The 13,346-nt window shown below is 38.4% G+C and overlaps 1 protein-coding gene across 22 annotated transcripts in view; it reads left to right on the top strand.

Moving 5' to 3' along the window:
• The window catches only part of ssbp2a (single stranded DNA binding protein 2a), a 52,602-nt gene that overhangs the window by 17,888 nt on the left and 21,368 nt on the right, over positions 1 to 13,346 (top strand). For 20 of the 22 annotated variants that reach the window (XM_079251278.1, XM_079251277.1, XM_079251270.1 and 17 more), the window contains exons 2-4: positions 4,415 to 4,487; positions 11,468 to 11,529; positions 11,770 to 11,854. In XM_079251278.1, the coding sequence (XP_079107404.1) occupies positions 4,415 to 4,487; positions 11,468 to 11,529; positions 11,770 to 11,854 (220 nt within the window). The remainder of the gene's footprint in view (positions 1 to 4,414; positions 4,488 to 11,467; positions 11,530 to 11,769; positions 11,855 to 13,346) is intronic. The other 2 variants (XM_079251283.1, XM_079251274.1) reach the window with 1 other exon arrangement.

Raw genomic sequence — 13,346 nt, 5'->3', positions numbered from 1 at the left:
ATATTTTGTGAAGACTTTCTTTTCTAATAGAGAAGATCTGCATATTAAGCAGTTTGTTGAAGATGTGTTTCACCTGTGTTTGACCTCTTCATAAAAGACATTTCAGGTTAATCCCTGGTTGACACCATCCAGAGCCTTTAATCTGTCACAGTTTCTACTAAACCACTGCACAGAAATTCAGTGTTCATTTTTTTGCTACTGTCCTTTATCACTAATTAAGATACTGCAATTCACTTCTACAACTTTCACACCATCTTTTTTTATTATTCTCATCTTTTCGATTAAGCTCTTACAGACTATTCAACCGAGTCCTTTTTTCTTTCTGCATAAACTATGAAAATGTCTGCATTGTTTTCCCAATATAATCCCTTCTCTCTGTCCTTTCAATATTATTTGCACAGTTGAACTGGGAGACGACGTCCTAATGGCTCACATCATTGTTAAAAACATCTAACGACTCCTTTTTTTTTTTAAAGAAATGGAGAAGCAGTAACGTCTTTTTTTAATTTTTTTAAATTTTTTTAAGTCTATTGTGTAAACGTCATACAGAAAAGACCATTAAGTCATAAATGTCATAAAGCAAAGTCTGCTCACTATTTGAGAGTGAATATTTGTTTTTTGTTTGTTTTTTTTTTATTTTGAGGAATAACTTCATCAATGTTACATATTTGATCATTCATTTTCACTTAATTATTTCACCAAAGCTTCAGGTTTTTGCTTAACTACTTACCTGTCTGTTCACAAGACTTTTGCAAAATCTTTTGAGCCAAACATAATCAGATGCAAATTTAAACTTTCACTTTTAGTGTTAATTTGCAACAGAAGACGTCAGCACATGTTTTAATTTGCCTTTATTAATTAGCAAAGCAACAAGTCGTCATGGCCAGGACCATGACTGTAGGAGGAGCTCAACAAGTGGCAGGTTACATAAGAAACTCACTGACTGCTTACAAGTTCAAACTATTTTTCTTTATTCTGTTTACAACTAAATAATGGAAGTTTAGAAACAAAAAAGGGACACTTAAACTGACTTTAAACTTCCACAGTTTACAGTATGTGATCACACACAGTAAGAATAGAACAAGAAAACCCTTCTAAAAATCACGCTAACAGCTTTTAAAGAGGCAGTTTGTGCAAAGAAAGCAAATTTGTAACATCTTTTTCTAGAGAGGATAACTGTTTCTACTATGGTTGTATTCTGTAGCAGATTTGTGTATTTGTTAGTAGAAACATTCCAATAATATGGAAAAGGCAATTTTGTGGAGCATGTCAGGCAATGGCATATTTTCCAGTAAGAATTTACTCAGCATTTAATTGTACTTACGTAACATTAACTTGATTTTTCTGCTCAAATGTGTTATTAGGCTCTGTCAGCATAGTGGCTAGTCCTGTGAATATGTCACTTAACATGTCAATTCAGATCAAAAGTATAATCGCTTTTCCATTTCATTTCTAACAAGGGTGAAATAATCTGAGGCTAATCTATAATAGGCAAATCCAATCACTGCAGCCAATGCCTGTTTTGATTTGAGTCGCTGCCAGACTTTGATTATCTTGGCGGTAAATTGATTAGCAGCGATCCACTTGTCTCGTAAATGCTGATCCTGAGAAAAAAGGTACATGGGGTTGCTTTAACCTCAGGCTGTGGTTGTGCTCAGAGATACTCCCCCTCATTCCTGATCTCTGCATGACAGCTCAGTAACAACAATGGCCGCCCAGTGACAAGACAGCACAGCAACAAGTTAAGCTGCCTTTATCAAGCAAAGTCTTTCTGTTCAAATTGCCATAACTGTCCGAGAAGCCGGAATATGATTTTAATTAAACCTGACCTAAAGAAGATAAAACCTCTTAAATTTAAGGGAGAATATAATCAGGTGTACATTTAAAAGTGGCTTGATGGATGAAAAACTGATGGATGATGCAGACCCACGTAGTTCCAAAATCTTTACAAGATCATTGGCTCTCTTATTTTTAAGAACTTTTGCTAGCTGACATGATTGGAAGTGACAGGTTATTTAATACTACAAGAGCATCATTGTAATATTTTCATTTAAACATGTCAAATTTAGAGGATTATTAACCTTAAGCAATCCTCCATTCTCTAATCCCTACATGTTTTCTCTGCTCTGTACTTCCAGTCTGTCAGTCAGTCTAATTCCAGCTAGTTGGGTATTTTTATCAAACCTCACCGAAGAAAGTGGTAACTCAACAACAAGAGAGCAACATGAGGGCTTTAGGATTTCCAAAGACTGTCCTTTGTCCTTGAGAAAATATTAATAGTTTTGACTTGAAGCTGAATGGATGCTGTATGCTAAAAGGTTTTTTTTTTTTTTTTGCTGCTATCAAACTCTGCCAGCTTTTGTTGTGTGTTCAACAAAAAAGAAGTGCTTTAAGTCTGATTTATTTTTGTAAGCCTCGGTGCATTCAGAGCCCCTTGTTTAAGGTCAGAAGCAGCAAATGAATCGGGGTCGCCTTCAATTATTCCTTTTCTTTCATCTCCTCTCCAAAACTTCCATTAACCTACTTACTTCTGATTCTCTTATGTTTTGATTTCTTTTATTATCTCAACTTTTTCCTCGTGGCTGACCTTCCCCATTCTTGGTGTCTTAACATTCGTCAACCCCGTCTATTCATCAGGGCCAAACATTACATCTTAGAACCTCAGTGAAATTGATTTATTAAACTAAACTTTTTAAGGCAGCTTCCACTTCAACTGGCTGTGTTTCTGTGTGGTAGTACAACTGGCTGAATACAGACCAATTCATGCTTTGGACAAGCTTTCATTTCTTTATTTATTCTCACTGACACAATGAATTCGCTCATGCAACGCATCAGGCTTCTCATCATCGCTGGGCACATATTCAATGCAGATACGCAAGGCTCTTTCGGCAATAATAAATTGCTCAACAACGACGCTGACGTTGGGGTTCACAGGGGAGAGTGACACATTTCGACAGCTTGACAGGAAAAACGATGCAGGACGAAGTGACGGAGCACATTTGCTCCTTGAAATGTTCAGTTGTACAATGCCTTGGAAAAAAAAGTGGACATCTTTTATTCATGTTCAGTTGTCGAGGTGTCAAGAGTTTTGTCAGGCCTCTCATTGTTCCGTTAACCTTGTCTCTGTGAAACGTCCTGTCGCTATCTCTTTGGTTTAACATTGCTTCCAGGCCGTTGGGAAGGGAGAGAAGAAAGGATAGAAAGAGAGAGCGAGACAAGTTCACTCCGTTATTTGATCATTAAACAAACATAATCTCTTTTATACAAAAGGAGGGGAAAAAAGAGCATAAGAGGAAAGCAGCACAAGCAAGATAGAAAAGGTGCAGAGAGGGAAGGAGGAAGCAAAGAGACTGAGGATGAAAGTGATGAAGAAGAGGGAAGGAGGGTTGAGGAGCACCTGTGTGAAGAGCAGGAAGGTGTGCAGTCCATCATCTGCAGACAACCAGGCAGGGCCATCTGGGGGGGGGACCTTATTAGCAGACTTTTGCAGAGCTTGACATCAAACGGCACAAGTCTGCTAATTAGTCATTGATTTGAATCAGGTGTGTTGCTGCAGAGAAACTCCTAACATTTGCAGGACTGTTGCACTCGAGGACCGGAGTTGCCTACCCCTGATCTAGGCAACAACAATTCCAGTTCATTAAATGATTAAACTTTTCTTCAGTTTTCCAGTTCATCTGAATGCAGCATGTTCATTTTGGGAACATGGAACTTACAAATCTTCATGACTGTGCCAGTAAACTTTAGTTTGCATATATTAAGATTAATGATTAATATGTTGGCTAAATGGCTACTGCTCACCTTGTTCAATTCCTAAATCTCCATAGCATCATTAGGACTGAATTAAACTTTTTTCTTTTTTTTTTTTTTTTGTCATTTTTTTCTTGTATTTAAAAACCACTAGATCATACTGTTCTCACTTTTTTATTGCTCTTAGTAGCAGCCTTAACTCAGTAGGAGGAGCATTGATTAACAAACCAGGCCTTTGATTAATTCCAACTGCAGTCAAAGCAGTGGATGGAAGTCCTTTGAGAACCCCCCCACATGAAAGATGTTTCAGAAAGATGTTTCCCACCAAACCTATTTTTATCAACATGTTCTTTTGTCTTTGGACAGGTGGGGTGGATTTAGTATGATGTGAGATGAGTTTCAGAGATCTTAAAAGGTTGTTCTGCTTGTTGCTTGGCATTTTGAAGGTGATTAGTGTGCTTAAGGTGATGCTTTTGGGAGCAGACTGTCGTTTTTTTAGAAGTGAATGTTTGTGTTTGTGCCCACTTGTATGGCCAACACTGCTTGCTGAACAGTTGTTAGTTTACCATAAATAATGGCCTATTTAATTTTTTTTTCTCAATTTAAAATATGTCTTTATTCCCAACGTAACCCATCCTCCCATCTGTTTTCTTCATTTGTGCAGGTTGGCTCTTTATGTGTACGAGTATCTGCTGCATGTAGGAGCACAGAAGTCAGCACAGACCTTTCTGTCAGAGGTAAGTCACAAAAGTGCTTTATGTGTTTGTTTGTGTGTGTCAGGCTATAGGCCATGCAGTTTATGTGTCCACCCTGCAGGGTTGTCTCATACAATATGTCCAGTAAGTGTAGCAGCTAATTGAATTAGCCAAGCCTTGGTGCTGAGCCAACAGGTTAGTGCAGCCGGCTTCTTAGCATTAATGCTGCATTTAGTGGGACTTGAACCAGAGCACAGGAGGAGTTACGATGCCTAGCTAATGTCTTGAGCTGACATCATCGACTGGTCTGCACCACACCTGCATCCCATGATATTTTACATTTAAATTCCTCTGCTTTTTTCCCTTTGTGGTCTGCTTTCTTTGCTCTTCTTCTCCTTCTGAGATGCAGGCTTATCCTCACGAAAATTCTCAGAGGGTTAAAAGGTGACAGGGTAAAAATGAGGACAGTTGATTATTGTGCTTCACTGTAAATGATGGCAAATTACAGTGCAGAGGACAGCAGCTATGGCTACATCAGCCAGAGGAAGAGGAGAACAAAGAGAGGGGGATGGAAAAGGTTACCTCATCAGCTGGCAGTGATTTTCATCACTCTGACTTAGTATGTTCTTGTGCACATAAACGTACTACACCCCAGTGTCTCTATGACACGTTTTCTTTCCCCCCTTTTATACTTTCTTTCTTTCCTGTAACTGCAGAAGAAAAGGATAGGCAGTTTCACGTTCAAGCGTGGGAACGCATTAGCAAAGAGTGCAACAAGTATAAACACAGTCACTTGTGTTCAGTTCATGGACTCACAAATGCACACACTCTGGGTAAACATTTGCCAAAATGAATCTCTGGCTGGAATAGTGGGGTGGAGTAAAACATGGTTTTAAAATCCTGTTTTGTTTTTTTTTACTTTTATCATCCACATCAGTTTGAAGTACATCCTCAGGCACAGGAAACAAGAGCCCACAATTCACAAACCAGTGTCAGATACCTATACATAAAGACTGAATCAAAACAGACACAGCAACAAGCATTAAAAACACAATTTATTCAGGCCGAATTTTACGGATGTCTCACTTATATCCTAATTTAAACCTTAGAATAAAAACTCACTTGATATAGGTAGGCATACAACTGCATTCCTGCAGCACTGACCTTCATCTGCCAGTAATTATGCTGAGAAGATCTTACTGTAGCACGGTGAAGGTAAATGAGAGAACCTCCAGGAGTGCCGACCGCAGAAGACAGGATATGCGGGTACACTCTGTGCTTTTCCTTTCCACAAGCTCCAGATGATGCAGGGCAAACTTGAAAGTGTCCTTACTTGAACTGTCTGCAATCTTGTTTGGACTGAACAACAGCCACTAAAATCTGAGAAAAGAGGGATGTTTTGTTCATGGTATGTTAGTTGTACCTTGTGAAAAACTGAAAAAATAAATTTTGCTGTAATTATATTTTAAAGGAACATTGTTGGCGGCTCATTGTTTCACATGAACTGATTAATTTACTAGAAATACTTTCTGTTACTGCAAGAATGTGTGGAAAAGAAAATGCAACCATTTCCTGATCCCCCCTACAAACATCAAAGCATGGCATTCCTTTTAAAAGTCACTGTGTCTGATCTGCAGCTGAGGTCAGGACAGTCTTATTGAAAGTGCAGTGATTCACTTTTTCCTGTTATTTTAGTGTGTGTTAACCCTGCAGCTTGTGAAGACTTGAAGCACCATGATGTTATTCATCTGGCCTTATCAAATATTTCAATGAAGAAAATGAAAAATAAGTGTGATAATCTGATAGCAAACATTTGGCTGGTCATAGTTACTGGAAGTTGTAGTCCTCTGTGGACTAACATGACCACTCTGAATGAAGTCTTGTAACAGTTACCTTGATTAGAGTCTGACGGCATCATGAAGCTCAGGCTTGAATGCTTGTATGTCGAAACAGCAATTAATAAATTCATTTAAAAGGTTGTTTTCTGATTTGTTTTCTTTTTTTTTGTTGTTATTTTTTTAAGAGAAGTTATGTAGAATACATAGCTCAAAACAATAAACTACAAACAGCATTTAGAAGCTGGAAATCATTTTAAAAGACCCCCCGTTGTTTTCTCATGTAAGGTCCCGGTCACCAGCTATGTTCGTGTCTCCATCTGCAGACTTCTGCTTATTGGTTGTTACAGTGATTATTGCTGTCATTTAGTGAGCCTGGTTGAGCTTAATGGATGTTTTCAGGAAAGTGTATATTTGAAACAATTAGAGATGTACTGATATGGTTTCTGTTCCAGGGCCTCAATATAAATATCTGCTGACAGCGGTCTGTTCCAATGCCAGTGCTGTTTTCCTTTAACTATAATATTAAGACAAGAACATCATTCATTTAGCCTCACAGTGTATGAGGTTCAGATTTAAAAATATTTAGTTAATCCTCAGAGGAAATTCTTTTGTGACAGTGCTTCTTAAGAGACATGAAGCAGTAACAGTATACTAAGTAACAAAATTGGATGAATAAATATGTACGATGTGTATTTTGGTATGTACATAACAACTTGTTAATTATGAATAAGGGTGGAGTTTTGACAACCACAGGCAGGAATGATTTCCTGTGGTGTTTGATAATGCGCCGGGGTGGGATGAGGTTGTTGCTAAGTGAGCTCTGTGTCTCACCAACACACAGAGGCGAGTCCAGGCTAGTTGTGCACCATGGGTGAACCACCCATCGGTGCCCCCCCCCCCCCCCCCCCCCCCCCCACACACACACACACACACACACACCCAACCAACCACAAACAACCAACCCCATCCCATATTTCAGGAGTGCCCCTGAATTACAATTAGGGTACACAATATGTAAGTTAGATCACACTTAACATGCATCAGTTACCTTGTTAAAATAAACAATAATTATGCACAAATTATCATTTGTCAACCCCCTATTAACTGAGCATACATTACAAATTAATGAAAAAGCCTTATATAAAGCTTACAAAATGTCATGTCAATGTATATTGACATCACATGAATGTTATATAAGTTATTTAAGTTAGCATAGACCTATAGGATTAAAAATTCCACAGTCAGGACGTACTATTGTTTCCTAAATTTCCAGATTTATAGGCCCATGTGAACTTGCACTTGTGGTGTTGCAAACACAAACTAGCATATTGGTGAAATTAACTGCATGACTTCATGCCTCAAATTTTAATAGTTGCTGAAGTAAAGCTAAAAGCCAAATACAATCATCTTCTGTGGCTAGATACCAACATATTAGCAAGGGGGTAATAAAAAGTGTACAGGCTACTGTTTCACCCCCCCACCCCCCGCTGCTAAATAACCTGCTCACAACCTTGGCAGTTGCAAGTTGATCCCCCTCTTGTCTCCCCCTGCCTTTTCTTCTCACTCACACAACCTGTAAACATAAGTCTCAGCAGCAAATTAACATGATAGTAGCGCGCTGAACATCAACTTGACATAGAAATGAGCGGTATTAGTCTGAAGAACTGCCGATATTTTTTTATTATTTTTTTTTTATTTTTAAGGGAGCTCGTGCACCCCCATATAGGTTGCACCCTGGGCGGTCCTTGGACCTTGCCCATAGTAAAAAACCATCCTTGCCAACACATCATGGCATTGATGTGAGATGTTTCCTGGACAATATCCTCATGTCTGACACCACTGTGACCAGTTCCTACCTCACGACACTGTTGGCCTATTTGGCTGAACAGTTATTGCACATAAGCGCTGGTGGTGGGAATTGTGTACTGTTGCATAAAATTAACTGTAGCTGTAGTTACCAGCAAAATGTACATCCTAGTTACTTATACTGCTGCATAGATCTATTGGTATATTTACATTTTCTTTAGATGGTTACCTAAGAAGCAGCAGAACAATCCTCTCTCATGTTCTTGTCAGCTACAGAGCTGCTTTCTCTTCTCTGAACACACAGACATTGTGTCAGATATTGTAGATATTATAGAAGCTTGTGTACTTCCCAGAGCTCTAGATAAGATTTTACATTTTAGATGCTAAAAATGAAGTGCAAAATGAATCATATCTTTAAGCAGCATTTTGCAAGGCTGAGTGTGATGCATGTGGACTGATGTATCGGTCTCGCTCTATTTCCTGAATGTTAAGTAAAGGTTGCTTTGGCTGCAAAATCCACTATTTCCTACAGCAGAACGTGGTTTATTGTTCAGAATTAAACCTTTCTGTCTTGGCAATTAACAATGCCAAACAAGTTTCACTTCCTAGGACATTTAACTTCCTTACAATACATATTTTCAATTTTTACCTTAGACATCCGCTGATCTTGGAGACAGCTCACTTTGCAGCATGCTGACAGTGGCAAGTTCTGTCTCCAAATAAAATGTGTGTTGAGATAAAAAAAATCAGTTAAGGGTCCATTTGATAACTGATTTATTTGGCATGTACAGTAAATAATGATTAAATAATTCTGCAACAACATTTAGGCTGTAAACTTACACTGCAATCCAAGCTTTTTACGATCAGTGACAAACACCAGACTATGGAGTCTGGCTCCGTATAGATGAAGACACATATCAGTGGCATCAGTCTGGTATTCTATAAGGACATGATATCAGTGCAAGAGCTGATTCTATCTTGGATCAAATCAGTCCCAGGTCTATCAATAATTAAACTAACACTAATATTGTTTTGGTCACACTAGATCTCTCGTAGATGTGACATGAAGTACCAGATAAAAGTTTGGACACACTTTCCCATTGTTGGAAAGTTCCAGACTAATGCCGACATTACACCTAAATACTACAAAGTGAAAATTCAGATTGTTGTTTTTTTTTGTTTTTTTTGTTTTTTTATGTAACTTACCGTTACTCTTAAATAATTATAATCTATGACTTGACCCTGACCCTGAGAGCAAGTTTTACTGTAAGAGTTATTACCTGGACATGATTGCAAGATGTGTTGAAATGTGAGTAAATTGGCTCCCACTCCAGCCAACATTTAAAAGTTGGGCAAGCAATGTGTGGATAGAGAATCCACTGAAAACCCTAATATGTGATTTTCTACAAGGTCCTGTTAATTGCTGACTATGTGAGGTAGTTTTGTGTGTGTTGGAATTGGTCCTTTTGCATGCAACAGATTAGGAGAAGGTTTCATTAAAAAAAAAAAAAACTCCTTTGTAGTAAAACAATATTGAATTTAAGATAGTGGATTGATGTTGGATGGCATTGTTACAGATGGTCACACACAAATATGTTTCAAATATGCGTGTGGTTGCTTCTGTCACAACCACAGGCTTCACGTAAGATGTGGATGAAGCCATATCATGCCTTGATTGCTGAACTGTAATTTTTAAACCTCAAGTTTATGTTCGATTGGAAGAATCTTGGACCATTTGGACAAACAAAAGTGGAGTGAATGGGTATCTCTTAAAAACAGTTGGGCCAAAAATGTGTCTTTGAGGGCTTGTCTTTGTTTTTATAATGTAAATAAATTTTAAACAGGGCCACCTGCACCAGTCTATATATCACTGTGGGTTTTTAACTGATGAAAAATAAATTATGATTAAAAACTATGTGAGCAACACTTGTAACTTAAATAAAGGAACACAAAAACTTTACATAATAAATTCATTTTGTAGATAAAACCTGACTAAAATAACTGACTAAAAAAATTCTAATAGTAATACCAGAGAAGTAAATGTTGCTTTGTTGTGGACAAACTGCACTTTTATTTCCAGCTTCTTTATAAAATTAATTGTAATCACATATACTTTCTTGGGTAATATACACCTCTTCTGTCTTGATTGTCATGCTATGGAAAACCAAATCAGATGATGTTGAGCAGGGCTGTAAACAAAGGTTTGCATTTGAAAGTGCAGACTTGCAATCAAAGTTATGACTCAATCAAATGCTGATGTCACAACAATCAGCAGTCTAAAAGGTTATCTATTCATTTAAACATTTGCTGCAACTGGAATATTCTCGACATGAAAAAGCAGCCACACTTTTGGCTATTTGACATATTTTATTGTACATTTTAATTAAATTTTAGTAGACTATTACAAGTGTGATTTTTACAAGTACTGGTACATGCCAGGATGCTTCTTCTGCTGTCTGTAATAATCAGTCTGATGTGTTGGATGGAAAGCCCCACTAAAACATACTCAACAGAAGAAAAGAAAACACCATCAAGTAATAACAAATGCAACATCTGACAGAAAATTATTCTGAGTTGTACAGCATGTCACGCACAGTATGTGGAGAGCTCACACTTGGACATGTCTTCTGTGTGTTGCCATGTCTCGGCTGTAATTTCACTAAACTTTCTAAAACCAGGACCTGGCAAGAAAAGCAGACATGCATGTACCATGAATTGCCTTTAACTCATTTATTCCTCATGCAACTTAATGGTAGACTGGCTCCATGTTTAGAGGATAAATCAGAATTTTGCAATTTAAATGTTGCAACATGGCAGAGGTCTTTAAAGAGGAGCTGATTCCAAGAACTCTTGATGACAGTATTTTTTCCTCGAAGTTTAACACTTGCTGTCTGACTTGTTAAGATGTTGAATTATACATCCCCACCCTTAGTCATTTTATTGAGAAGAAACGTGGGAAGGATTGGGAGAGGTGAAAGAAAGGATGAAATTAAAAAAAAACATGAAACTCTAGAATCCGAGGTAAAGACGCAGTGAGGAGCAGGCTGAAGACTGTGTGGGTTGTTTAAAGGTTTGATTGGGTTCCTCAGGCTGGTACATGTCTCTGACCTCACACTCTATACACCCTCTGACTCAGGAAACACACACACTTGTACACATACACATTCATATTCATGTTACGACTTGCATGCAGGCAAACATAGACCCACTTATCCACTTATGAATCTAAGAGAATCATAACATAATTACCTAATGGCGTGTGTTATACGAATTCCCTTGCACCCTCTTCAATCTGGTAAATCATGCAATTCAGATGTCAGGCATGTTTTTATGCCCAGGAAATTTCTGAAGCATCTCTCTCAATCTCTGTCTGTTAAGATCCGATGGGAGAAGAACATCACATTAGGAGAACCTCCGGGGTTCCTCCACTCGTGGTGGTGGTGAGTGTTTTGTTTGTATTTTTCTTTTTCATGGCAAATGATTCTACATGTATTCTTCTTAATGGAATTCTTGATTCCACCAGTCATTACTCACTGACATAACTTTTTTTCTCTGCATCCTGCTGCCATGTGCCGTCATCTCATTTATATTATTTTAATGCAAAATGTAATTGTTGTTACTTTTTTATTTCTATGTCAGCTTGCACAGTTTGTGTCTGACTCACTCTGTGTGTGTTACAGTGTTTTCTGGGACCTGTACTGTGCAGCTCCAGAGAGGAGAGATACATGCGAGCACTCCAGTGAGGCCAAGGCCTTCCATGACTATGTGAGTCTGAACTGGTGTGGCTGTTTTGCTCTATCTGGCTCTGTAGCAGTGCAATAGAATAGAATAGAATTTTTCTAAAATTAGTTAAGACTTTCACTTTTATTCAAAAAGTTGTTGAGTGCTGATAACAGTCGAGTGTTGTTGTTTACATTAGTATTGTATTATTTTTCTAATGTCACTAACATCATTCAGATAGAGTTGCTTGATGCATTTTATATGAAAAAGTTGATATAAAAAAATGTAATGATTTTCCTTCATCTAAACAGTAAAACAAACTAGTCGTCAGATTGAAACCCTCAAAATATTTTGTTGGGATGTGTAAAATGTGTGATCAAATTTAATGCAAAGTTTGTGTGGGAGTCTTGCTCTTTAACTTACAGCATGCACTCTTATCACAATTACATCACAGTGACGATCAGACTGGGCAGAAGATGGAAGCCAGTGTGATGGAAACATCTCTTATCGCTGTGTTTTCTCAGTGTAGCTCCACTTCACTGCTGTGATTCCAGCATGTTGAGGCATGGGTTCATTCAGTCATGCACCATGCAGTAACTGGAATACTGTCTGGATTTTTTTTTGTTGTTTTGTTTTGTTTTTTTGTTAACTTGTGACTAAGAGGGAAAGGTCTGGATCCTCCCTTGGAAATCTAAAGTGTGTGTGCATGCATGTGTGTGTGTATGAAAGGGAGTAGGAATCTTCTTTCTTCTTTTAAAATGTTGCTGTTTTCTCTCTGTAGCCTGAAGTCTGACTCATCAGATTTGTCTCTACGGTGGTTTATTGAGATGTATTGTTGGAAGTGCACAGGTCAGGGGTTTTTGCCGACACCAGCAGGATCTTCTCCTTCTCTGTGGCTTGTTCTGACTTTCCTATAAGCTTGCAGTTCTGTAGATCTGGCGGAGGCTCCCTAGTCTTTTATCTTCTTGCAGTCAGGTGTGTGTGTACGTGTGTGCTGGCAAGGGTGTGCTTGCGTATGTGTATGTGTGTGTTCATACGCACGTGATGGTGCTGATGCTGACGATGATGATCAGGGTGATGAATAGGCACTCCGAGGACGAGGCAGCGATGTGATGATGTCATCCTGGCTCAGGGAAGGCAAGCTGGAGGGCAGCATGACCTCAGCCCTGTGAGACAAACAGCAAGGAGAGGAGAGGGCTGGAGAAAGACAGGAAACCATGGTGATGGTTAGAAAATTGAGAAATGACAAGAATGGAGGGCAAAAAGTAAGCTCCAAAAAAACAAATATAGGAATTATTAAATCTAATTTTACCCGAGATGCTAACAGCAGTTTATTTTTTGCCTATGATCACAATTAATTCAGCATCTAGCTTCAAGCCATTAGAAAAGGCAACCAGCAGCCTCTTATTCTTACATTTCCTGCCAGGGTGTAATCAGGGAATTGTAATTAGACCAAGGTCACTTTCAATCAGTTCCTCCGATGCTGCTCTGCTTTTCAGATCCAATCAGAGGTACTAACCACAGATCTGCTGTTCCA

This window comes from Telmatherina bonti, assembly GCF_933228915.1.
Source record: "Telmatherina bonti genome assembly, chromosome: 13".
NCBI classification, from domain to species: Eukaryota; Metazoa; Chordata; class Actinopteri; order Atheriniformes; family Telmatherinidae; genus Telmatherina; species Telmatherina bonti.
The sequence above is the reverse complement of the archived record's forward strand: the minus strand, read 5'-3'. Positions and strand labels throughout refer to the sequence as shown.